This window comes from Arachis hypogaea, chromosome 13, assembly GCF_003086295.3.
Source record: "Arachis hypogaea cultivar Tifrunner chromosome 13, arahy.Tifrunner.gnm2.J5K5, whole genome shotgun sequence".
NCBI classification, from domain to species: domain Eukaryota; kingdom Viridiplantae; phylum Streptophyta; class Magnoliopsida; order Fabales; family Fabaceae; genus Arachis; species Arachis hypogaea.
Genome location: NC_092048.1, coordinates 5,984,785 through 6,009,707, shown reverse-complemented (window position 1 = coordinate 6,009,707; position 24,923 = coordinate 5,984,785). Strand labels below are relative to the sequence as shown.

Sequence of the window (24,923 nt, the reverse complement as noted above, 5' to 3'; positions counted from 1 at the left end):
ACTTATAACATTTAGTTTAAATAATCTCTATGCAAGATGATCAGAAATAAAAAAATTGAATCGACAAAAAAATATTTTATAAAAAGTGATTTAATGATATAATGAGATTAGTCAATTCCAGGTTAAATGCTTGACATGAGAATATGAGATCTTATTTGTTTATTTGATAAAGAATTCTTTACCACTCTTCTTACATGTGAAAGTCATACATAATATTATGGGAAACCAAGATCCCTCAGCCAGAGCTTAGGTGGAGTTCAGTAAGATTTTTCAAACTACCACATGATAAGTGTCTTTTCTTGCTTGATTTATAGCATTTGTGGACAATGCTTGAATTAAATTTTGTTTTTATTATGTACAGTGATAGTGATATTGATAGGGCTCAAAGAATGTCACAACTTATTGAACAACTCTTACAAGTATAGGTAGTTTAAAAGCCAACTCATTAGGACATTGATGTTTTTGGTTCTAACTGTAAAAAAGGATCAATGAAGTGATTGAGATGTTTTAGTCTTCTTCTAACAGATTAAATAATTTTGATCCTCCCACCAAACAGATAATATGATTCTTTCTCTATTGTTTAATAATTTTCTATTTATTTACTCTTCAAAATGTTCATCATTTTATTGTTGCCTAAATTATTATCATAAAATTAGTCAATGCTTTTTGGATTTAGTTACTACTTGCACAGAATAAATTAAAACTTTCCTCAACAATGTATTTCAGACAAACTTGCATAGGAGAATAAATGACAAATATTAACATATTAAGATAGACCTCTCTTAAAATAATAAATGTCCCCTAAATAAGGAAGAAATTAAAGAAGACTATGCAAGCATGCATAACTACCTATAAGGCTATAAAACCAATAATAAATGATATTCTGATCATAATTTGATATCTACCCTTTATTCTATAAGTAGTTCCATCTTAATTACAAATCAATATAATCTGAAATTCTGAAGGGAAATAGTCAAAATATAATACTGCATTCTCATTTTATAAATTATGTTATTATTATGGATATATAAAAAATCAGCTACTAAATCAACTATTCAATATAAATAAAATACATGTTGAAATATAAAATACACATTTTTTTTTTAAAGATAATAGGTTATATTTCATTAATTATTAAAAAATGAAATACAAAGATGTCCAAAAGCAGGACAGCATAATAAAAGGTGGGGATTTTCCAAAAACACTATATAATTTAAGGAGTCACTCAGATAAAGACGCCTAAAACGTGTTTTTTAAAGATGTTTTTCAGTAATTAAAATTTAACATATATAATCGATTAAATCATGTTATTTTTGTCAAAATTAGGCTAGACAAATTGATTTAACCGAAAAAATGGTGAATCAAATCTTGAATTGGTCTAAATTAATATTATTTTTTTATAAAAAATTACTACAATACCTTTATTATAGAAAATGATTAAAATACTCTAATTATATATATATATATATATATATATATATATATATTTATTTATTTATTAATTTTAAAAATTCTAAATCCTAACCCTACAATAGAAAAATAAAGGACTAAAATTTAAGATTCTCAAAATTAATATATATAATAGAAGTATTTTAGTCATTTTCTATAATAGGGTATTGTAGTCATTTTCTATAAAAAATAATATTAATTTAGACCAGTTCAAGATTTGATTCACCATTTTTCGGTCAAATCAATTTGTCTAGTCTAATTTTGACAAAAATAACACGATTTAATTGATTATATGTGTTAAATTTTAATTATTAAAAAATATTTTTATAAAAAGACATTTTCAGCGTCTTTATCTGAGTGGCTCCGTATAATCTATATATGCTTAAATGACAAATATTGTAAATGTATAGTAGTGCTAATCTAAGGTTGAATACACTATAAGTCACCTTATGAAAGAGTTTAATTTAGGGAAACTTTTCCCTTGATATCATGTGTTTCTGTCTTTATCAAAGGGGGACCAACATTTATGTGTTACTTCCTCTATCAAATGGGACCAAAATAAGATACATCATTGTAAATAGGGATCAATTTAGGTGTAAGGTTTTTCTCAAGGAAAGCTATATTTATGTCTGTTCTTCCAATAATTTATTTCATTGGCAAGGAGAGTAGGGGACACCAAACAAACCCTTAAATAATAAGTTGGATGAGGGAAGCCCTATGATCCCACACTAATCAAATTCAAACAAAACAAATCCCTTAACTTCTCTTCATAATTCAACTCATCATGCATACAACTTTACTTAATTTTGCTATCATAGCCTTTGCATGGTTATGAATTATATCAAAGTTAGCCCCTCTTTGGAGAAACAAGGACAAATAAATATGGGACCAAATTGTCCACAGCTATTAAACAAAATGTGGCATTGTACTAGAAATAACTATTTGATGTTATAACATGAATTAGAAAAATCTTTCTTAAACGCTTATTAAATTAGGTGATATTGGAGAATCGTTAAGTGATTTGACAAGTTTAACTAAATTATTATCTAATGATTTTTAACTATCAACTTTATACAAAAACAACAGCATTAAATAGTCAAACTGTTATTTTTCATTTTAAATTATACCATGTTCAATTAGTATAATGTTATTGTTAACTAAGTCTAATCAAATTGGTCTAACATCAATAAAAATCAATTATAGGTAACATTATTCCAAGTCTTATTGTTTAACTTAGTTAGATTTGGGTTCATAAAATGACTTGGATGTGTAACATTACTCAGTTCAATTAACACTTTTAGATGTTTGTATAGTATTACTTTAGAAAAATACTTTGCATAAAAATCTAGCAAATTCATTTTTGTTGTTTTGCACACTCTTTTTGGAACAGAACATGGGGTGTACCTTGGTTGTAACATTGTGTGTTCTCTATCATTTTCTCTCGAAATCACAGCTTAGCTTGAAAGAAACAAGTGAAAAGAATTCGGTGTCTCTTTCTGGGTACCCTCAAGGAACAAAACCAAGTACAAGGAACATCACAGCAATAAGTGTGGTTCACTTCGTCTAGCATAAAATGACAAGATCAACATATCATCTTCGATGCATGGGATATAATATAATATGCTGTACATTTCTTGGTTGTCTTTATCAATAATTTTGACTGTTATTTTTCATGCTTTCTTTCTTATAGATTGATTCTGTATTTCTGTCATTCGGAAGAAGTAATTAATGGTGTTTTTGGTGAATGATCTGATTTAATAAAATGGGATTAAGAAAAGGAAAATAAGCTTGGTTTGATTGATGCAAAGTTTACACTATTCCTTTTATGATTTTCCTCTTAATATTCATCAAGATTGGTTTTCTTTTTAGTGTCACATTTAGTTGATAAAATGAAATGGTGGAAACAAGAAAGAAGAAAATTATGGCGAGGGAGGGATGACCAGATAAGAATCTTAAGCCAATAAAAATAAATTTAAGATTTGTTTGATATAAATATTGTTTATTTTAATTAATTTTTATACAATTTTAAAATAAAATCCTTGTATATCATGAGTAAAAGTCTTATGAATTTAAGTTTAAAAAGAAAAGGAAAAATAATGAAGGATGAATAAAAATGAAATAAAAACCAAAGTCATATGACTTGTAAACAATGGAAATCTGTCAATAATCAAATAAGAAATACTTTATTATATCTTAAATTAACAATCGTGATTCAATTTGTACAACTAACTTCCAACAATAAATCAGGTTTGGACTAATCTTCTTCACTGTTTGACCTTCGTCTTTGTGAAATCACGAGCAAAGATGTCTTCTGAAATCAATTATCAATCAATATCAGTAATAATGAACTTGTAAGTCTGTGATTCTAAAAGCAAAAAGACAAAAAGAATTTTACCCACAAACCTTTGTTCCTACTACGATGGCATTATATAAAGGATGTGCAGCACATGAAATAACTCCTTCAGATAAAGGAATAAATCTGTTTTGATTATTTTGACTCCTATTCATCTTGGAAACATTATCAGTATCCTCTCTACAATGAAAATTACTAAAACTGTTAAGAAAAAGTATTGATAGGTAAACTTAACCAAATGAATATTTTGTTATACACATATGTTGTAAATCTAAGCACTAATATAAGGTTATCTCTACTTGTTAGCATTTAAATCAAACTTATCAAGTTTGAAGTCATCACCGGCTCTAAGCATTCGAGTTGATCAAGCCTCTGCCTCCTCATCCAAGTTGTCGCCAATGATAATCAAAAGTTGCTACTGGGAATTATCTTGAAGATTAAGATCTTCGACTAGTCATAGATATATCTTAGTTATTAAGACAAACCTACAAACTACTACTTGCTTCTCGCGCCGCACATAAGTTTTCTTAGACATTAAGAAAATAGTTGTTTGTTAGTAATATCATCCTTAGTTATTAAGATACCTGGAAAAGCTTTGCCTGTAAAAGGTATGAACTCATGTACGCTTGATATGTGTGTGCAATGAAAGAAAAAGTTCCTCTGTTCTTTTTATTGTCTCCAAGAGATTATAAAAGAAAAATTATGTTGGATCATGTTGAGTTGTTTACATGAGTAAGTGATCTTCGGGCCAAATTATTTTTGGTGTAAACTTACACCACTTATATGTGTAGTCTTAACTAAGTGGTTTAGTGAAATAAAAAACAGGGAATTTTCATGTCCATATGCATCAATGTTAGTGCCTTACTTGTAATGCACATGGCTCGGCGAGCTGGTACTAGGGTAGAAATCTAAGAGATGAATGCCACTATCAGATGATGAACCAACCAAATAGATCTGCATCAAGAGAAAAATGTTATTCCAAAGATAGAATTCCATTTATTACTTACACAATAGGGAAAACAAAATCTTACCGAACATGTAGATAACCATGAAGGTTTTCTTATATATGATAGATCTATAGGAAGATAGGAATCATTTCTAACAAATAACAGGAAAAAAATTGGTTAGATGTAGTTGTAAAGTTCATGACAAAAAAAATGTAGTTATAAAGTGATATTGTAAATAATCAACAAAGAAACTATAAGTTAAATGAACTTACAACCAAGCTGGGGGAGGGCAATGAATGTGTGTAACTTGTAAAGTATTAATATCTAAAACACCCGACCTACATAACATAATATTAGCTAGTCATGTGTTAAGTAACAATTACAAAGAGAGAATTTCAAAGGAGAAGTCATGGAAATGATGAAGTGGAAGAAGGCCAGTACACTTGGCAACCTACCAGCCATCATCAAGATGGAATGCTAGCTGATATGGGCAACATGGATTGAATCGAATAGAATGAATCTCTTTGCAAACAATATTAGCTTGTGCCTACATAGCAACAAGAATGAAGGAGCATAAACCACAAACTTATAAAATTTAATTGTCACGTGTTGCAATCTCATAATATGGCCTTTCACAAATATTCAATAAATCAATAATCTTACATGAACAAGAATGAGTGTTAAAACCATCCATAACTAAGATAGATTTCGCAATTATTGTTGAATAATTAATGATACATTACAGATGCAATGATTTGAAGGTTAATAGGTCATAGTAGAAATAGAAATAGAAATATAAACCAAAACGCTAGTACGATATCCTCGGCGGCAGATTGTATAATTCATGTCAAAATAGAAATCTTAAAATTTTATTTAAGTTTCATCAAAATAATTTAAGGAAAAGTCCATCTTAAACAAATTCTAAAATGTAATGACAGATTTTACTAAACCTGTTTAAGTGAAGTCAACATTTTTTTCAACAAATAACAATCATTTATATGCAGATCATGACATTTAGTAGAAAGTATAGCCCTTACATAAAAGAGGAAGTTTTGCTCAATTGTATTTTGTACAACAAACCGATTGGAGGAGAAAAGATAACCACACCTTCAAAGATCCAATCTTCTCTAGTAATGTTGCCAACTTCAACGATGTTATAGGAGGATGACACATCTAGAAAGCAAAATAAATTCCAAATTTTTAATAAAAAAGCTGAGAATTGAAAGATATATCTTGCTTTATTGAACAGGGCATGAAGTCATAGTTTATTAAACAAAAGTAGCTGCAACTGCGAGTTCTGTCAGTCCAGTTAGTGGAAGGCAGTAATGACAGTTGGGAGAAACAGTGACAACAACAAAATAAACAGATTCATTGAAGAGAATCTGTCCATGAATGAAACCTTGATCCTTTTGTATTTTTAGATGTATTTTTCACAACATAATAGCAAGAAGAATTACCAAATACATATAGTTATGAATTTACGAGAATCTAGAGAGACATTACCTCTTTGTGACTCTGAAAAGTAGTAGATGCTCTTCCGCCACGAATGTCCCACATGTACACAAAGCCACTCTTCCCAGCACCAAAAATAATCTGGAATGGATAGAATACAAATTGTCTGTTACTTCTCAAAATATTGACTGAACACAATAACCAAGAGCTCCAGAACTCATTGAAACCAAAACTAATGCAAATACATTGTGAATTCACTGCTGTTTTACCGAGTTGCATGAACCATGAAAAAAAGTGCCAAGTAACCTATTAAGTCAAATAGCATCATAACCCACAAGCAAGGACTTGAAGTGTCTGAATATTATGTATATTCAAATGTACAGAAAATAATCTCTTTATAGAGGAATTACAGAAATAGAAATAACTAGAAAATGGAAAATATACTAGCCTAAAATTAGGAAAGATTTCTAATCATAAAATCCCTAAAAATAAGCTAAACTAAAACCGGAAAGGATATTATAATTAATTCTATTTACAGAAAAGATTCATGAAATAAATTAGGGATCTGATTTTGATTTGATCTAGTCAACACTCCCCCTCAAGCTGGCTTGAAGATATCCTTCATTGACAGCTTGCTTATTATGCTATCAAAGGTCTTCTTGGGTAATCCTTTAGTTAGAACATCTACCAATTGTTTTGTGGTCGGAACATATGGGATACAAATCTGTCCTCTCTCAATCTTTTCCTTTATAAAATGCTTGTCAACTTCAACATGTTTAGTTTTATCGTGCAGAACTGGATTATGGGCAATAGAAATTGCAGATTTGTTGTCACAATACAACCTTATTGGTGGAGAAATGGGAACCTTTAGTTCTTGTAGGATTTTCTCTACCCATAGTGCTTTACATATTCCATGAGCCACTGCTCTAAACTCAGCTTCTGCACTACTTCGTGCCACAACACTCTGCTTTTTACTCCTCCAACTAACCAGGTTTCCTCCAACAAAGGTGCAATACCCAGATGTTGACCTTCTATCCATGACATTCCCAGCCCAATCTGCATCTGTATAGGTTTCTACTTGAAGATGTCCATAGTTTTTGTAGAGTAACCCTTTTCCAGGCGACCCCTTCAAGTACCTTAGGATTCTAAAGACAGCATCCATGTGTTCTCGGCCAGGTGAATGCATAAACTGGCTTACCATGCTCACAGCAAAGGCTATATCCGGGCGTGTATGGGATAAATAGATTAGCCTCCCCACTAAGCGCTGATATCTCCCTTTGTCCATTACATTTTCTGGTTCAGCTGGCTTCAATTTTAAATTAGGCTCTATAGGTGTTTCAGCAGCTTTACAACCAAGTAATCCTGTCTCTTTTAAAAGATCTAGGATGTATTTTCGTTGGTTCATAAAAATGCCTTCCTTAGACCTTGCAAATTCAATTCCAAGGAAGTATTTTAATGAGCCAAGTTCTTTGATTTCAAAAGCTTTGGCAAGCTTTTCTTTCAAGTCTTTTAGCTCCAAGCTATCATCACCTGTCAGAATAATGTCATCCACATATACAATTAAGATGGCAATTTTATTAACTGCTGAATGTTTATAGAAAAGTGTATGGTCAGCTTGGCTTTGAGTATAACCAAGTCCCTTCACCACCATTCCAAGTCGTTCAAACCAAGCTCTTGGGGATTGTTTCAATCCATAGAGAGATTTCTTTAGTTTGTACACTTTATTCCTCCCTAGTTCAGCCTCAAATCCAGGTGGAAGTTTCATGAACACCTCTTCCTCTAGCTCCCCATTCAAGAAAGCATTCTTTACATCCAATTGATGTAAAGGCCAATTGTAATTCGCAGCAAGAGATAAGAGAATCCGCACAGAGTTGAGTTTAGCAACTGGGGCAAATGTCTCTCGATAATTTATTCCATAGGTTTGTGTAAATCCCCTAGCTACTAACCTAGCCTTATACCTTTCTATGCTTCCATCAGCATTGCACTTGATGTTGAAAACCCACCTGCAGCCAACCAATTTTGTATTCTGTGGAAGATCTACAATCTCCCAAGTTTTATTCTTCTTGAGTGCATGCCACTCTTCCATCACTGCTAATTTCCAATTGGGATCATCTAGTACTTCCTCTATATTCCTAGGCTCAAACAGATTTGTAATTTTAGAAGTAAAAGTTCGATGTTTTTGAGAGAGATTTTGGTAAGAGACATAATTGGAAATAGGATGGTTGGTGCTGGTTTTGAGTACCCTTTTGGTGCAGGTTCTGGTTTCTTTCCTAAGGGCTATTGGCAAATTATTATTAGCAGTAGCAATATCAGATTTACCTGGAAGATCCTCAGGTACTATAGTTGGGCCGTCTTCCGGGTTTTCAGATTGGGTTGGTGCAGAGATGATGGGCTGGTCTCTATTCTTCTTGGGATATTTCCGAACATAACATCGAAGCTCCTTTGATTGTGGTATTTCTTTTTCTGTTTGTGTTCCAACTAATTCTGGCACAATTTCAGAATTGATTTCTACATCTTTTTTGGTAATTATTTTAGAATTTGTTTGATCAGTGAAAGTTGTATCCTCAATATGTAAGATAGGAGTGGGTAAAGGTTCATGCAAAAAATTTCCTTCACTTAAACTCTCCCCCTGAAGAAATTTTTTCTGAAAAAATGTTTCATGTTCCAAAAAAGTAACATCCATGCTTACATGACATTTCTTTGTGTGTGGATTGAAACATTTATAACCCTTTTGACTTGGAGAATAGCCAATAAAAATGCATTTTTCTACCCTTGGATCAAGTTTACTTCAGGAGGAAGGTGTATGCAAAAATACAGTACAACCAAATACTTTTAAAGGTAAATCAGAATGCAACCTACATGCTGAAAAATTCTTTTTGAAAATATCCAACGGTGTGCAGTAATTTAACATACGCGTAGACATTCGATTTATGAGATAGGCTGCTGTTAGGACAGCATCTCCCCATAAATACTTTGGAACATTACCCTCAAATATAATGGCACGTGCTACTTCAAGAAGATGTTTATTCTTCCTTTCAGCAATGTCATTTTGTTGGGGTGTATTGGGGCATGTAGATTGATGTTGAATACCTTTTTTTGAAGAAATTCACCAAGATTTTTGTTAAAGAATTCAGTACCATTATCACTTCTTAATATTGAAATTTTTGTGTCAAATTGAGTTTCTACCATTTTTGAAAAATACTGAAAAATCTTAGAAACCTCAGATTTTTCATGCATGAGATAGATCCAACATAGTCGTGTGTGATCATCGATAAAAGTCACAAACCATTTCTTTCCAAATTGAGTTGTTATTTTCGATGGACCCCATACATCACTGAATCAATTGGAAAGGTTTAGATGCATGATAAGGTTGAGAGTAATAAGGAACTCTATGACTCTTTGCACGAATACAACTTTCACATTTAAGTAAGGAAGAATCAATATTCTTAAACAAACTTGGAAACAAATGTTTGAGATATGAAAAATTAGGGTGTCCTAGTCTATTGTGCCAGAGCATTATTTGGTCCTTTATAGGCATAGAACTAATACCACTAAATCCTTGAGCTACTTTATCTTCCAAAATATCCTCAAAATGATAGAGCCCGTCCATCATTTTAGCACTGCCAATCATCTTCCCCGAGGTCCGGTCCTGAAAAATACCATGAGTGTCAAAGAATGTCACAGCACAATTGGAATCCTTGCAGATTTTACTAGTAGAGAGAAGATTACAGGAAAGTTTTGGTACATGTAGGACATTTCTTAGGTCAATATTTTTGGACAACTTAATGGTACCTTTTCCAGCAATGGATGAAAAACTACCATCAGCAACTCTAATTTTCTCATTTTCAAAAGGAGAATAAGTTTTAAATAAAGGAGAGAGGCTGGTCATATGGTCAGATGCACCTGAATCGACAATCCATGGTGCATTCAAGTTTGAGGTGCAGTTAAGGGACATAGGAATACTAAAATTACCTGTTTGAGCCAAAGAACCACTAGGAGTACTAGATAAAGAAATGGAATTTAACAGCCTTATGAGCTGTTCAACCTGTTCCTTACTCAAGGATGATTTTTCAGCCTCATGAGCAGTTGGGGTAGCACGTAATTTGGGACCAGATTTGCTACCTTTAAGATATGCTGGTTTCCCATGAATCTTCCAGCAGGTTTCTCGGGTGTGACGAGGTTTATTGCAGTGGTTACACCAAAGATTGGAGGGATGCTTCTGATTTGATGAACTTTTAAGTGCAGCAGGTGCCACTAAGAGTGCATTAGACTCCAAAGTCTGTTCAGTCTTGCCTTTTCCCATCATCACAACTCTACGAGTTTCCTCTCTTCTAACCTCAGCAAAAACTTCTCCAATTGAGGGTAGGATTGCTCTTCCAATAATTCTGCCACGAACTTCATCTAACTCCACATTGAGGCCTGCAAGAAATTGAAATATCCTCCCTTCTTCCACTGTTTGTTGGTGGTGTTTGGCATCAGCGGCTGAAATCCACTTATAGTTATTGAAGTGGTCAAAGTCCTGCCACACCCGCTTCAATGTGTGAAAATATTTGGTGACGTTGTCACTCACTTGTTGAATTTCTCTAACTTTTAGAGTAAGTTCATAAATCTGGGATTTATTCCCAAGATCAGAGTACATCTCCTTGACACTATCCCACAATTCTTTGGCAGTGGTATAGTACATATAGTTACTACTGATATCCTCCATTGAGTTCACCAGCCATGTCATCACCATGGAATTTTCGGTATCCCACACATTATATTGTGTGTCAGTGACGTTAGGCTGACTTCGCTCACCGGTGAGATATCCAATTTTCCCTCTTCCACGAATGTACATCTGAACTGATTGAGACCACCTAAGGTAGTTTGACCCATTGAGTCGAAATGTGATGATCTGAATTGAATGGGAGTCACCACTAACTAGAACCCGCTGCTCAGATTTTAAATCTGATGGAGTAGGAGTAGTATTCTCCTTTTGTTCATGATTAATGACGGAGGAACTGTCAGCCATATCTATAAATCAGAGGCACAGTGTAGAGATTCTGCTCTGATACCAACTTGAAGTGTCTGAATATTATGTATATTCAAATGTACAGGAAATCATCTCTTTATAGAGGAATTACAGAAATAGAAATAACTAGAAAATGGGAAATATACTAGCCTAAAATTAAGAAAGATTTCTAATCATAAAATTTCTAAAAATAAGCTAAACTAAAACTGGAAAGGATATTATAATTAATTCTATTTACAGAAAAGATTCATGAAATAAATTAGGGATCTGATTTTGATTTGATCTAGTCAACACAAGGTTTAAACATTTGGTAAACAGAAATGGATACTTCGAAATCAATATATCATTAGTCACCTAAACTAAAATGGCTAAAAGTCAATGGTGCACATTGACAGAGCACATGCAAAACTTCTAACCTGATTTTCAACATTTATTTGGATGCTGTTTAGGGTACTAGATGAACCAGATGTAAGCTCAAGAGAAGGTAGAGCTTTCACTCTTCTATCCCAAACATTGATCCCACCATGTGTATCAGAGGCAAGTATCCTGTTATAATTCACTGGAAAATTAAGAAGAGGATGATGATGGGAAATACATTCACAAAATGAGCATAGTATAGGATGTTATTTAGGATCAGGTGTGTAATGCAACTATACTTAATGAAACTTAGACAACAGCATATGAACCGCATTTTATCATCCTCAACTGAGCAAAAAAGTGTATAGTTAGAATAGTACATTATTTTGCTGTGCCAAAAGTACAAGTTAGTAACTATTGGAATAACATATCATTATTTACTGCTATGTTTTACTTCTCTAAATTTTTCCATAAATTTATCATGTCATGTTAGTTTGCGTTTCCCAGAAAAGAAGTATCTGTTCAGAACCATTATTGTAGAAAAGTCCAGTTTACATTCAATATGTAGGAATATATGTACATTAGGCATTCGCTAACTTGTTACTCAATATTAGGCAATCAACAAATTCCTGTTGCTTGAATTTTGAATCAAAATTTTATAACCCACATTTCATAGGCTTAGACAAGCACTGGCCCTTGGTAGAAAATGAGTACCATGTGTTAGGACTCATCACTCTCATCAGGGAAGGGAGGGGAGAAAAATAAAGGAGGGAGGGGGGGGCTTTATTGTTCAAGGCTCATCTACCAACCATGAGTCATTTGACGTGAAGGCAACATCAGAGAGACCTTTGTGTCCGTTGTACCCATGAACTGTTGCTGTATTTCGTGTCCTCAACACCTGCATTACATAAATCAAGGGGCAAAAAAAGATTAGGATATACAAAATAACATCAGTAAAAGGCTATATAACATAACATCATTGAAGAAATACAATGATAAATTATGAATATAGCAATATTGGATGACATAAGCAGATAAGAATGGAAAGTTACTTCAATTGGCTCTGATGATACATATCCAACATCAAATATAAGTACTTCACTACTTTTTACAGATGCACAGACAACCTGAAATAAATAAAGTAACAAGTAAATCACGGGGAAGACAGAATATTGAATCTTGTTCAAACTGCAACAGCAAAGCAATTATTAATAAATTTTACAAAGCACTGGTTTTACATCAAATGCACACCACTTGTATAGGGAAAAAGCACCCAAAAATTTTAACACTGTCCTTGACATGTAACAACAGTTGCACTAGATAAAACTAGAAAGGAAAAACCAAACCATTTTACACAATACACGTGGTAGACAACATCAAACTCTAAATTTGAAACTACAATGGTGAATAGGAACACAATTATAGTCAGTGAAAACCTCATCCTGGTTAATAGGATTCCATCTAACAGTATCAAGTTGTCGTTTTAGTGAGAGATGCAGTAAATGCTTGCTTTCGTCTTCTTTCAAGCCTGGCATAAAATTAACAAAAACTAAGTTAAACTCGGTATCACTTCTTTCGAAATGCCCTCAAACCAAAGGAGATCATAAATAAGAATGCTTCCGAATAAAGTAACCAATAAATCAATAAGTGAATGAAGCCCAAACTAGAGCCTTATTAAACATGTTCAACAGCATAAAATCAGAAACCATTGTCAACTCGGTGTACCAAAATTCGTTAAGCATGCTAGTACCAAATCCATACTTACAAGTTTGTTTATGTGTCTGACAATAAAGAGCTTCAAAGTCATGAACTGTTAAGCATCCCAACTTTGTCACAGATGCCAAGTATATTCCCTAGAATATAATTCAAAATGGAGTTTAATGAAAAGAAATACAAAACAATTAATGAAATTATTTGAGTTTTCACATAAACGAAAAGATAATTGCATAAAATCATTCCAAGATAACACAAGAAGAGTAACTAATTATACAAATTAGAAAGCACAAATGACCAAACAGAGGGCAATAAAGTCCTTGAACATGCAAAATTTGTCTCACTAGTCACAACTATTAAGCCGCAGATAGAAGTTTCACCTGAAAGTATATCTATGTGTACATGCCAAATATTTACTCTAAAGGCACTATAGTGGCATTAATGCAGAAAACTTCTCATTTGAAACATGCAATCTATCACCATAAATATCTGTATACCTTGTTGTCAAAGTCCACTGCAGAGATGCCTTGCCTGTTAGTAAAGAAACATAAGCTTTTGTATAATAAAAATCCTAATGAAATGAAATCAGATGTAAACCAAATGAAACATTTCACATCCGACAGCACATGCCATTGCTTCTTTTGATAAATCAACGGCAATATGGTTTGAACTAAAAGTTTTATGCAAACTACATAACCCTATCATGATTAGCCAACTTCTACTGGCAATATGGTTTGAACCAAAATAATAATTGCATGATTTGCATTTTTAATATCAGTTCATTTGATCAAACACAGAAGTTGAAAGACTAACTTGGATGGAAGATTTCCATCACCATTTGCTCTGGTAATAGCCCGTTGGATCTGTACGGCAAGCAAGCACAAGTAACTAAAATCACAGACTTAGGAAACTCCAAACCCCAATTTTCACACACATGATTATACCTACATGCGATTCGCAAGGCGTCTCATCTGCATGATACAGATGCGGAAAAGCACCCACCTATGACAAGATATAAAGCACATCATCAGAAGATGTAGATATCAGATGAATCATCATTGAAATAAGTTTAATCTTTTCTGCACTTCTAAACACACCTCAGAGTAGGAACGACTTAGCAAATCCAGCATCTCATGGCAATAGTTAGGTTCAAATCTTCCATTCAGTTCAACATTGCTCCTTTTCCAACGGCACCTTGCAATTCTTACCAAAACTGATTTCAACACCCATAGTGAAAATATATAAATCCATTTTTTCAAAAAATAAATAATAAATTTACCTAGGAAGAGGATGAACCTTTTCCGCTGAGGGTTTCAACGGGACCAAGTATTTATCCATTTCACGCACTTCCCCTTCTCAGAATTTAAGCTGCTGAATTTCTAATTCTAATGTCTCAAACAACAAAGGTTAGATAGATGCAGAAGTGCAGAACACTGAGAACAGGCCTTTCGCGCAACATTCACTCTTTTCTTTTCCCGCCAAAATAAAAATGGGCCGCAAGAAAGGCATATCGTATTTTGGGCCAAATGAAAAGCCCAGACCAGCCCAGCCCAATCCAGAAGGACAACCATCTATTCATTCTCTCTCGCTCACTCTCCTTGCGATGAATGTGGATCCGGAAAGAAATTGAGCAAATTACTTTACTTTAGATAGTTAATTAATTTAGTTTTAGTTTTAATTTTATAATTTATTTCATTTTTTTATCTCCCTAAAATATATTGACTGGTATCGCTGCTTGTTTAGAGGAGCTTCAAATTCTTCAGATGTTCTTCAGGTTGCGTTTTGCATCTTGCAATTTTTTTTTCCCAATTTATATGAATTGAAGTTTGATGTTGGATTTTAGTGGCTGAATGATGATTATGAACATGCTAAGTTAGCAACTTGGGATGCTCCACTCTGAAATCTTTATAGTGGAAAACGCTATCTGTTGGTTTTGCTTAGAACTTGAATTTCTTTTGTACTTTTTTTTTTCTCTTCTAGTTTTTATGCTTTACCTTGGAACTTCTATTTGTGGTTTTGCTACAGCCTTGAATTCTCTTCTGCTATACATATTTTTCAGTCTAGATTATAGCTTTGCTTTATATATCTTTTGTTGATAGTACTGATATACTTGTGTACAATAGTGGATTAATGGAGTGTTGTGATTTAACTGAAATTTTAGCCCATAAAAAGTTTACACTTCAGGTCTAGAGAGTAAAGAAGAGTTAATATATGGTACTCAGATTGCAAAGTTGAAAAGATCATTAATATACTATGATTACAGAAGTAAAATATTATATGTGCATGTCTCTTAAGAACCCAAGTGTCTGAGTGAAGCATATTCTTATTGTTCGTTGTGCAGGCTGTTGAAGAACGCTGGTGCTTGAGCAATCTGTAATTAGTTTCAAACACATATTAGTCTGGGTTGTAAAGTTTTCTAGATTTAAAATAAGTTATTTGTTAACTATGGGGTGTTTGTTGTAATCTCATTCTTGTGGCGTTAGTCTGAATGCCAGATACTTGTTAGTTATTACTCCGTAAAAGATTAAAGGAAAAAAGAATATTAGAATAACAGTTGAAAGTGGAATCGAATGCAATTCTGTCACAAAACACTTGGAGGAATATATAGATTTGATTACAGTACAAGAAAACCCTAGGAAGCAGGCTTATCCATAACCTTCTACATACATCTTAGGAAAATAACCCTAAGCCGCCTCTGTCCCGATCCTTTGAGGTACCTGAATACCCTTTGTTGCCATCCATCACTGGTACTCATGAAACGAGGATATCCGGATTCTCCTTCATCCTCGTTTGGTCCACCACAATCTAAAAGACCGCATACTCAAGGTGACTTTTTGATGCTATTTTTCACCACCTCATTTGTTCCTTTACTTCAAGTTCACTGTTTTGAAGGGTGATATTTATTGGTTTTTGATCTGCGTAGCTTGGTTTAGATGCTCTAGGCTTTTGTTTGGTTGTTCATGAATAGACCTTGTGGAAAAGTTATAATGTGGAGGAATGGTTACAGAAAAGGAATAAGTTTTGAGCTTATTGGAGTCCGAATTTAATTAACAAATAGAGTGTGGTTGAAGGTTCACCATAATTTTTGTGATGCCATGTTTTAGTTGGGAAATATAGGTAAAAAAGTTCGTGTTGACTGTGTAATGATACTAATCTAAGTTAATAGCATGTGTGTTTTCTTTCCTTTTATAGTGGAAACTTCAAGGGATTGTATAAAGATCATGTCTATTTTTCTAGCAGAAAGCTTGGTTATTGTGCTCATGTTATTTTCATTTTTGCTATGTTTAGGTGATGCACAATTTCTGGAGGATGAAAGCACAAAGATTTTTGCTAGGAAAGTAGCTGATCATTACAGTGCAAGATCCAACCAGACTCTAGAGGAACGGGAGGCTAGTCCTATAATACATTTGAAGAAACTTAACAACTGGGTATATGGTGTATTTTGCAATAAATATTTTATTAATGTAAGAATATTATATGACTTTTTATTAATAGTTTGGTCAATTATTTTATGGAACAGATTAAGAGTGTCTTAATTCAGCTTTACACCCGTCGGGGAGATGCAGTCCTTGACCTCGCCTGTGGCAAGGTGTTAGTGTTTTTTTGTGGTTTTTATAGAACTCATTTGTAGCTTTTGAGCTGAGCATTCTTTTATTTATTTCATATATGTTCATCAGGGTGGGGATCTTATCAAATGGGACAAGGCCAAAATTGGATATTATGTTGGTATTGACATTGCTGAAGGCTCAGTAAGTGTTTAAAATTTTCTGAAATTTGCTGCTTTGGTTATGCATATGCCTCTTAATGATAGTCTTCTTTTTTGCTTTTTAACAATATCCCAATATAGTTTCAATTTCTACCCAATTGCATTTGGAGAATTTTGTTTTTGGGACGTTAGGGGCAAACCTTTTGTAAAAATTAGTCACTTCTTTGTTCTAGGTAGAATTCAATCTTCACTATTCAAATTTTATACTAGAAACTGATAGCATTTTCATGCCATTGTGAGTAGTAATGAACTTGTCATTGCACTCTTATACTTCCTGATTATGAGCTTATATTTGATAAGCTCAAGTCCTTGCTGTTCATTGAAACGTTATTTACCTTATCGTGTCAAACTATCTGCAACTGCATTGTATTTGTAGCCATTAGTGTCAGCTCACTGAATTCAACAATCTATATAGATCAAAGACTGTCGCACACGATATAATGGAGATGCTGACCATCATCAGCGACGTAAAAAGTTTTCATTTCCTGCTCGCCTGTTATGTGGAGATTGCTATGAGGTGATTAATATTTATGGCTATTAATGTTTTGAAGTACACTTCACATTTCGACTATTGTCATTCTTGCATACATCAAGAATTTGCTCCTTTAAAATTATGTTTATAAAACAGCATGTTATTCTTGGCATCACTTGATTATAGTAGAGGAATGTCACAAAAATTGTGGTAGTCTAAATTAAATGTTTAGAAGTTAATTATCTTTCATAGAAAGTAATCCGAACTTTATGAAATTCTCTGTGTTTTCTTTTTTTTTTCTTTTTTGGGTAAACAATATTTGATTTAGGTTTCATTCTTCTTGTCATTAACATTTTCAGATTCGCTTGGACAAAGTTCTTGCAGATGATGCTCCATTTGATATTTGTAGCTGCCAGGTAAATATGCACCGTGAGTTAATAATAACCCTCCAAGTATATATAGAAAAATAAATGGACTTTTATTGCTGAATAAATATATTTAGAGAAAAGTATGGTTTTTGTCCGTAATGTTTGGGCTAAGTTTTAAAATTGTCCCTAACGTTTAAATCTTCTTATTTAAGTTCCTAACGTTTCAAAATCGTCTCAATGTTGTCATTAACGGTGGGACAAAATTGAGATGATTTTGAAACGTTAGGGACTTAAATAGAACAGAAACGTTGGGGACAAAAACAGTACATTACTCTTAGAAGAATTACCAAATCAAATAAAATAACAGTGAATTTTAATGGAATGAATTGCATTACGAATTCAAGATTTTTACTCATACTTATAGAATGGCTAGTATATAAACTTTTAGGAAAAAAAAGTGCATGATACATATATAATAAATTATACCTTTTACTCTTTAATATATCGAACGTTTTTAATGTTTAATTTAATTAAACTTTATTTTTAATTTTTAAATAAATTTTATTTTTTTTCCTTTAATAATTTTAATTTTTTTACTATAGATAATTATTCAATTTATTTTTTAATTTTTCTCTTAATAAAAAAGGTATAATTTATACTTTATTGTATATGTACTTTGCTCTTTTTCTGTTTCCTTCAAGTTTATGTACTAGTCATTTTATAAAAATTTTATGATGAGTAAAAATCTTTAAGAGTAAAATTAAAAAAGATAAATTTACTTAGAATGAAAGTAATGTGATTAAGAATAATTTACTTAGATGGAAGCAAAAAATAATTGAATAACTATGTATCATAAAAAAATTGATATTATTGAATGATAAAATTAAATGTTATTTCAAAAAGGTATAATTTATACTTTATTATATATATATCATATTCATCTTTTTTTTTTTTCGGAAGTTTACTACTAGTCATTCTACAAGTATTTTATGATGAGTAAAAATCTTGAATTCGTAATGTATTGTTTTTATCCACAACGTTTTCGTCCTATTTAAGTCTCTCCTAACATTTTAAAATCGTCTCAATTTTGTCCCACCGTCAATTCTGTCAATAGATCACTAACGACAACACAACATTGAAACAATTTTAAAATGTTAAGGGCTTAAATAAAACGATTTAAACGTTAGGGACAACTTTAGGACTTACTCCAAATGTTGGGGTGAAAAACGATACTTTATTCTATATTTTAAGTGGCCTATCATTGTAATTGGCATTGTTTCTTTTTGTGCATCATATTTTAGTCTAATCTTATTCAAATTTATTCGCTCTTTTTTCCTTTTGTTACGCTTAATATGTTGCCTATATATATATGGTTGATTTCTGCCCTTTTTTTCGTCAATATATGAAACTAAATTGTCATACTGCTTAACACTCCATTATGCCACTTTATAAATATTTATGGATTTATTTCCATATTAAAAGTGTATATCGGTGCCTAATCTAGACTTTTTAAATACTTCAGTTTGCATTGCATTACTCCTGGTCTACGGAGGCTCGTGCCCGGCGAGCATTGGCTAATGTTTCAGCTTTACTTCGCCCAGGAGGCATTTTCATTGGAACTATGCCAGATGCCAATGTGATTATCAAAAAGCTTAGACAAGGTTGTTGGTGTCCTACAATCTTTCTGCTATTACTATTCTAAGTAAATTTAGTTGTTTATAGAGTCCTATGTATCAATTTACCCATGAAACCAACCTCTGATTGAAATAACACGTTGTGGCTGCTTTTGTTTTAAATGAATGAATCTGATGGAAATAATTATTACTTTGGTTAAGATTTCTGGTTCATAAATGTGCCTTTGGTTGGGTACGGCAGATCATTTTCTTTTTTAATTCTTGATTGGAGATGTGATTTTCACTGTGAATATGCAGCTGAAGGGCTGGTATTTGGTAATAGTGTCTACTGGATCCGTTTTGATGAAGAATTTGCTGACAAAGTAATTCATTTTATAGATTCTGTAACTGCTTTAGTTTTATTTTACTTTTTAAAAATATTTTTGTGAATTTTTCTAACTTTGACTCTTCCTATTTGATTCAGAAATTCAAATCTTCCAGCCCCTTTGGAATAAAGTATACATTCCATTTAGAGGTATCATGCTTTACATGTCAAGTTAATGTTAGATGTATGACTTTGTGTATGCACATCTGCAGAACCTTTGCATAATCGGTGTTATCAGTATATGACATGTCTTATGTTTAAAGTCCTTCAACTCTTGGACACCGAGAGTACGAATTGTTTTCTTTAAGATGTGGCCTATTGTTGCAGGACGCTGTTGATTGTCCTGAATGGATTGTCCCCTTTCAAGTATTCCAAAAATTAGCCGAAGAGGTATCACTGCCAGATGTTACATAGATCCTTGCATATTTATTGCAGCCCCCACTTGTTACATTAAGATGAATCTTTATGTTATTTTACAGTAAGCATTGGATTAGAAAGCCTTGCACTACAAACTTTACTGATTTATGTTTTCCATTTACATCAGTATGATTTTGAGCTCGTCTTTGCAAAGAACTCGCACGAATTCGTGCACGAGTACATGAAAAAACCGGAATTTGTAGAGCTCATGCGAAGGCTTGGTGCATTGGGTGATGGCAACCAAGATCAGAGTAAGACGTTGTGCCCATGCTATTTCCCATAGAGACTCATGAAAACGCAATTGTTCATATCTTTATGTTTCCCTATCAGGTACACTATCAGCTGATGAATGGGAAGCAGCTTATTTATACATGTCATTTGTATTGAGAAAGGTGAGTAACTGTTATTTTTTAGTGCTCATACTGATAATGGTCCCATTGTTGGTTTGTAGAAAATTGGTTGCAAGTCGCAACATAGTTTAAGTGTTTAACGGGGTTTTTTTATTTGGAAACTAACAGCGAGGTCAACCGGACAAAACCCAAACAAGTGATCGAAAAGAGCGAGGATCAATGCACATCGAAGAGCAAGACATAATGTATATTGGCAGTGATTAGTGCGAGTGACACAAGCAATGGCCAGGTTATAAAGAATGCAATCATGGAGGTGAAGCTGCCTGTGGTTGCCATGTTCTCTAATGATGATTTGATTTAATAACAAACTTGAGTTTTGGCAAATTTTCAATTTGTAATACATTTGGGAGTTTTATAACTTAAATTTCAAATTCTCTTTAAATTTCAAATTCTCTTACATATTCAATATTTTAACAAGTGAAACCTCACCCGTCCTTAATAATTTCACAAAATCCCTTTCTGCCCCTTAACAAAAGCATAATTTTATTGAAACTCCTAACAATTTACTTATGTGAACAATTTAATTGGACAAATTGTCCCATCTCCTTTTCTTTTCTCCTCTCCTCCGCAATGTGAACCAGAACATCACTAGGCCAACTCTTTTCTCCTCAATATTATTTTCAGTCACCTTCATCACCAACATTCATTACTACTCTCTGTTTTCGCAACATCAACCCACTATCACCTTGCACCAACTCACTACCACCTTTCAATTGTATAATTTTATTTGTTTAAATACTTGAATTTGGTTTGGAATATGATCTTTAAGAGTTGTCTATTTCTAAATTTTGATAATTGAATATAGAGATTTACTTAAAATATTAATTTTTATGCGCAAGAGTAATTTGGTAATTATGGAGGCATCGGTGTTTTAATTTATTTAATGTAAAATTCTATACTTAGAGTAATTATGGAGGCTTGAGTATTTTGATTTGTTTAAAATATGTTTAATGCAAGGTTCTCTACTTGAAATGCAAATTTGCGATTTAATGTGAAACCAAATAAAGACCAGAGCAAGCTAGTGACAAAGGGATTGTGCAGATAAGGGACAAAATAAAAAGGGAGAAATAGTAGCTGTGGCAACACTAGGATTGCCGATGGTAGACAAAGAAGTAAGAGAGATATGACTTCTTGATTTTGGTTCAGTCAAAAAAAAAGAATGATGACAGTAGAATGGTGCAACAAAAACAGAAAATGATGGTAAATGTTGATAATGATGATGGCCAAAAATAATAGAGAGAAGAAAAAGAAAATGCAGAAAATGGTAGTAGATTAACAGATTTTGCTCTCGTTAAGTGGCGGAAAGATTTCATAAAATTGTTAAAGGCCAAGGTGAGATTTCAGTCGTATTTTAGCATATTACTCAAAATTTTCATTTAATTTAGCAAAATAAAATAGCTTCCGTTGACACCATGAAAAGAAAAACATGGTCATTCATTCATTTTAAGTTATGAGCAAATTCCATTCTTGTAGAAAACAACATGGATCTTCATAAGAGAAAACGTAGATTCAATTACAAAAGATGAGGAACTCTAAGAGTTAGGCACATATAAACCCTAAGCCCTCTCACCCCTGATCCTGCGAGCAAGCTGAATATCCTTAGGCATAATAGTGACTCTCTTGGCATGAATGGCGCAGAGATTGGTGTCTTCAAAGAGACCAACGAGGTAGGCCTCGGCAGCTTCTTGGAGGGCAGAGACGGCACTGCTCTGGAACCGGAGATCAGTCTTGAAGTCCTGTGCGATTTCCCTAACCAGCCTCTGGAACGGAAGCTTCCTTATCAGAAGCTCAGTGCTCTTCTGGTACTTCCTAATTTCTCTCAGCGCCACCGTCCCTGGCCTGAACCTGTGCGGCTTCTTCACTCCACCGGTCGCCGGAGCAGATTTCCTTGCAGCTTTTGTCGCCAGCTGCTTCCTTGGCGCCTTTCCTCCGGTGGACTTTCTTGCGGTCTGCTTTGTGCGAGCCATTTGGGAGTATCAGGGGAAAAAAAGTGGAGATTTGTTTTCTTTTTTTTCTAGTGAAAATGGAGGTTCTGAAAATAACTTGGAGATGTTGGTGGTTTGGGAGGTGTATTTATGGGGTGTGCGGGCGGGAACTTCTTAAATGTTTTATGCGTTTGTGAAATTTTTGTGGCGCCATGGGATGTTGACCGTTGATTTGTTTAGTGATCAACGGCTGATGTGTTTTCTCAGATGAAGCCACGGATTGTGATCCCCGTCACTATGAGAGAACCAATAGCATCATTCTAAGGCGCAATTCAACAAGCAAATGCTAATCTACCCCGAAGTTTTTTATTCGTTGAGACGGGAGATAGATATCATAACAAAAATAATAACAATTTGAGTTTCAACTTTTAAATATGAATAATCTATATTGAAAATGACTAAATGAGTGTTGAAACAAGACTAATTTTATCCTAAAGCGATTTAATTTTGGTAATTGCCACGGTACGATAATAAATTCATACGTACCGATATATTTAAAATAAGGACAAATAGTAATAAGTCATGTGGTATTTTTTTTTCTACATCAGCATTTAATTTTTTTTTAAATATATATTATATCACCAATTTTACTAATATACCATTTTAATTAAATTAAAATAAAAATATATATTTTATTTAATTTTATAAAAAATCTTAAACATCATTTCTTTATTTGATTAGACAAAAATATCCTTTTAAATTAATCAAATTTTAGAATTTAATTAACCCTAATTTTATAATTTCAAATAATTGAAACAACAAAACAAAAACATATTAAAAAAAACAAAAAATCAAAATTATTCTTCATCTAGGTTAAACATATTAAAAAAACAAAAAACCAAAATTATTCTTCATCTAGATTTAGAAACCCTCTCGTTCACGCCTCTACAGGTTTCAGTGTTCTTCATCTTCTTCTCTCCTCTTCCCCTTTTGCTCTTGATATAGCACTGGGAATTGGTGGACTTCCAAAGGTATCTTTAAATCCTTGTATAACGAAGTTTCTTACTAATTTATTCTGCATTTGCAAACATTGAACCCTTTTTATAAATTAATCTAGTTGGTCATTGGTGAAAAGATTTTCTACTTTGCTCCGATTTTTGGTTTTCCTTCCACGTTTAATTTGCTATGTTAATTTGGCAACTGCATGACAATTATGCTTCCACAATTTTATCTGATATGATAAAAGATAAATAAAGAAGAAATCTGTCTCTTAGTTCATGGTTCATTGTTTCATTGGGTGATAGTTGTAAGCTGATTATTATATATAACTGTTGTAGGGACGTGTTGTGGAAATATATGGTCCAGAAGCTTTTGGAAAAACAACTCTTGCTTTACATGTGATTTCAGAGGCACAGAAGCAAGGAAGTTATCTATAGATGCTAATTTTTGCCCCTGATGATAATGTCTATATTATTTTTGGTTGTAATGTGACCATAACTCTTATAGTTGTCAACTTGTCAATATGTTATTGTCAATCACAAGAGTCATTTGCTTTAATCTCTCTCCCTTTGATTTTCTGTATATATTGTGATAATACAGTGGATGTATTCTGAATCAAGTTTCAATGAATTCAAAAATTTTAGCAAGGTCTACATCTGAATTAAGAAGAACATTAGACACAGGAAACTGAAGTAGCATTAGCCCATTTTCCACAAGTTCGTGAGCTCTAGCATAGAGGAAATTCCCCATGTCTTAATTATCAGAATCATTAACAATGGAGTAATTCACAGTAAAAACAATAAGATTTACAGATTAATTAACACTTATTCAACAATTATTCAACCCATAACAAGTTCACAAATTAACTAACAACAATTATTCCATAATTGTTATAAAAAAAATTACCTAAAAGCTATAAGCCCTAGAATAGAGCAGAGCAGATCCTGAGCAAGAGGGGACAAGAGCACGACCGAAGAAATGACAGGTGGAACAGAGATAGCGCCAGCGACGATGAAACAGAGCTACTCAACAGAAAAAGGAGGCGAGCCCGGCGACGATGGAACCGAGCTGCGCGACAGTATTTTCAAAGCTGAAACAGTAGCTGCACGATACCGACGGTGGCTTCGAAGCTCGTTTCAGCGACGGCGGCGGGAGATGGACGGAGGTGAGGGAGTGAGATCGATGACGGAGAGAGGAAGGAGGAGCTCGAGGGTGATGGGAGGGATGGGTTTGCGTTTAGCCGTTGTGTGGAGCTAAGGTTGCTGGGTTGGATAATTGGCTAGGGC

General features: G+C 33.3%; 3 protein-coding genes across 6 annotated transcripts; 1 reads left to right on the top strand and 2 right to left on the bottom strand.

Annotated features, from left to right (window-relative positions):
• Positions 1-3,537: 3,537 nt before the first annotated feature.
• On the bottom strand, positions 3,538-14,712 carry LOC112736756 (uncharacterized). 3 transcript variants are annotated; one of them, XM_025786342.3, is made up of 18 exons: positions 14,562-14,712; positions 14,380-14,476; positions 14,231-14,284; positions 14,096-14,145; positions 13,780-13,813; positions 13,335-13,422; positions 13,006-13,097; positions 12,622-12,696; positions 12,379-12,467; positions 11,629-11,758; positions 6,253-6,342; positions 5,857-5,922; positions 5,205-5,296; positions 5,022-5,087; positions 4,834-4,900; positions 4,668-4,756; positions 3,853-3,982; positions 3,538-3,760 (listed from the first exon to the last, which is right to left on the bottom strand). In XM_025786342.3, exons 1-18 carry the CDS (start codon positions 14,618-14,620, stop codon positions 3,704-3,706), a joined length of 1,425 nt encoding a protein of 474 aa, XP_025642127.1. In that variant the 5' UTR covers positions 14,621-14,712; the 3' UTR covers positions 3,538-3,703. The 3 variants fall into 3 exon arrangements, with proteins under 3 accessions (XP_025642127.1, XP_025642128.1, XP_025642126.1); XM_025786343.3 differs by having other exon boundaries at positions 14,380-14,495; positions 14,579-14,704; XM_025786341.3 differs by having other exon boundaries at positions 14,380-14,485; positions 14,562-14,697.
• A 154-nt stretch (positions 14,713-14,866) lies between these two features.
• Positions 14,867-21,102, top strand: LOC112736759 (mRNA cap guanine-N(7) methyltransferase 1). Of its 2 annotated transcripts, none has more exons than XM_025786345.3 (14): positions 14,867-15,056; positions 15,624-16,108; positions 16,571-16,710; positions 16,803-16,871; positions 16,960-17,031; positions 17,464-17,565; positions 17,880-17,936; positions 19,411-19,549; positions 19,820-19,884; positions 19,986-20,036; positions 20,214-20,276; positions 20,431-20,554; positions 20,634-20,695; positions 20,822-21,102. In XM_025786345.3, exons 2-14 carry the CDS (start codon positions 16,036-16,038, stop codon positions 20,915-20,917), a joined length of 1,113 nt encoding a protein of 370 aa, XP_025642130.1. In that variant the 5' UTR covers positions 14,867-15,056; positions 15,624-16,035; the 3' UTR covers positions 20,918-21,102. The 2 variants fall into 2 exon arrangements, with proteins under 2 accessions (XP_025642130.1, XP_072069185.1); XM_072213084.1 differs by having other exon boundaries at positions 15,048-15,208.
• Positions 21,103-22,130: 1,028 nt separating this feature from the next.
• Positions 22,131-23,927, bottom strand: LOC112736760 (histone H3.2). Its single transcript, XM_025786346.3, has one exon. The coding sequence runs from the start codon at positions 22,678-22,680 to the stop codon at positions 22,270-22,272; it is 411 nt and encodes a 136-aa protein (XP_025642131.1). The 5' UTR covers positions 22,681-23,927; the 3' UTR covers positions 22,131-22,269.
• Between the last annotated feature and the right edge of the window lie 996 nt (positions 23,928-24,923).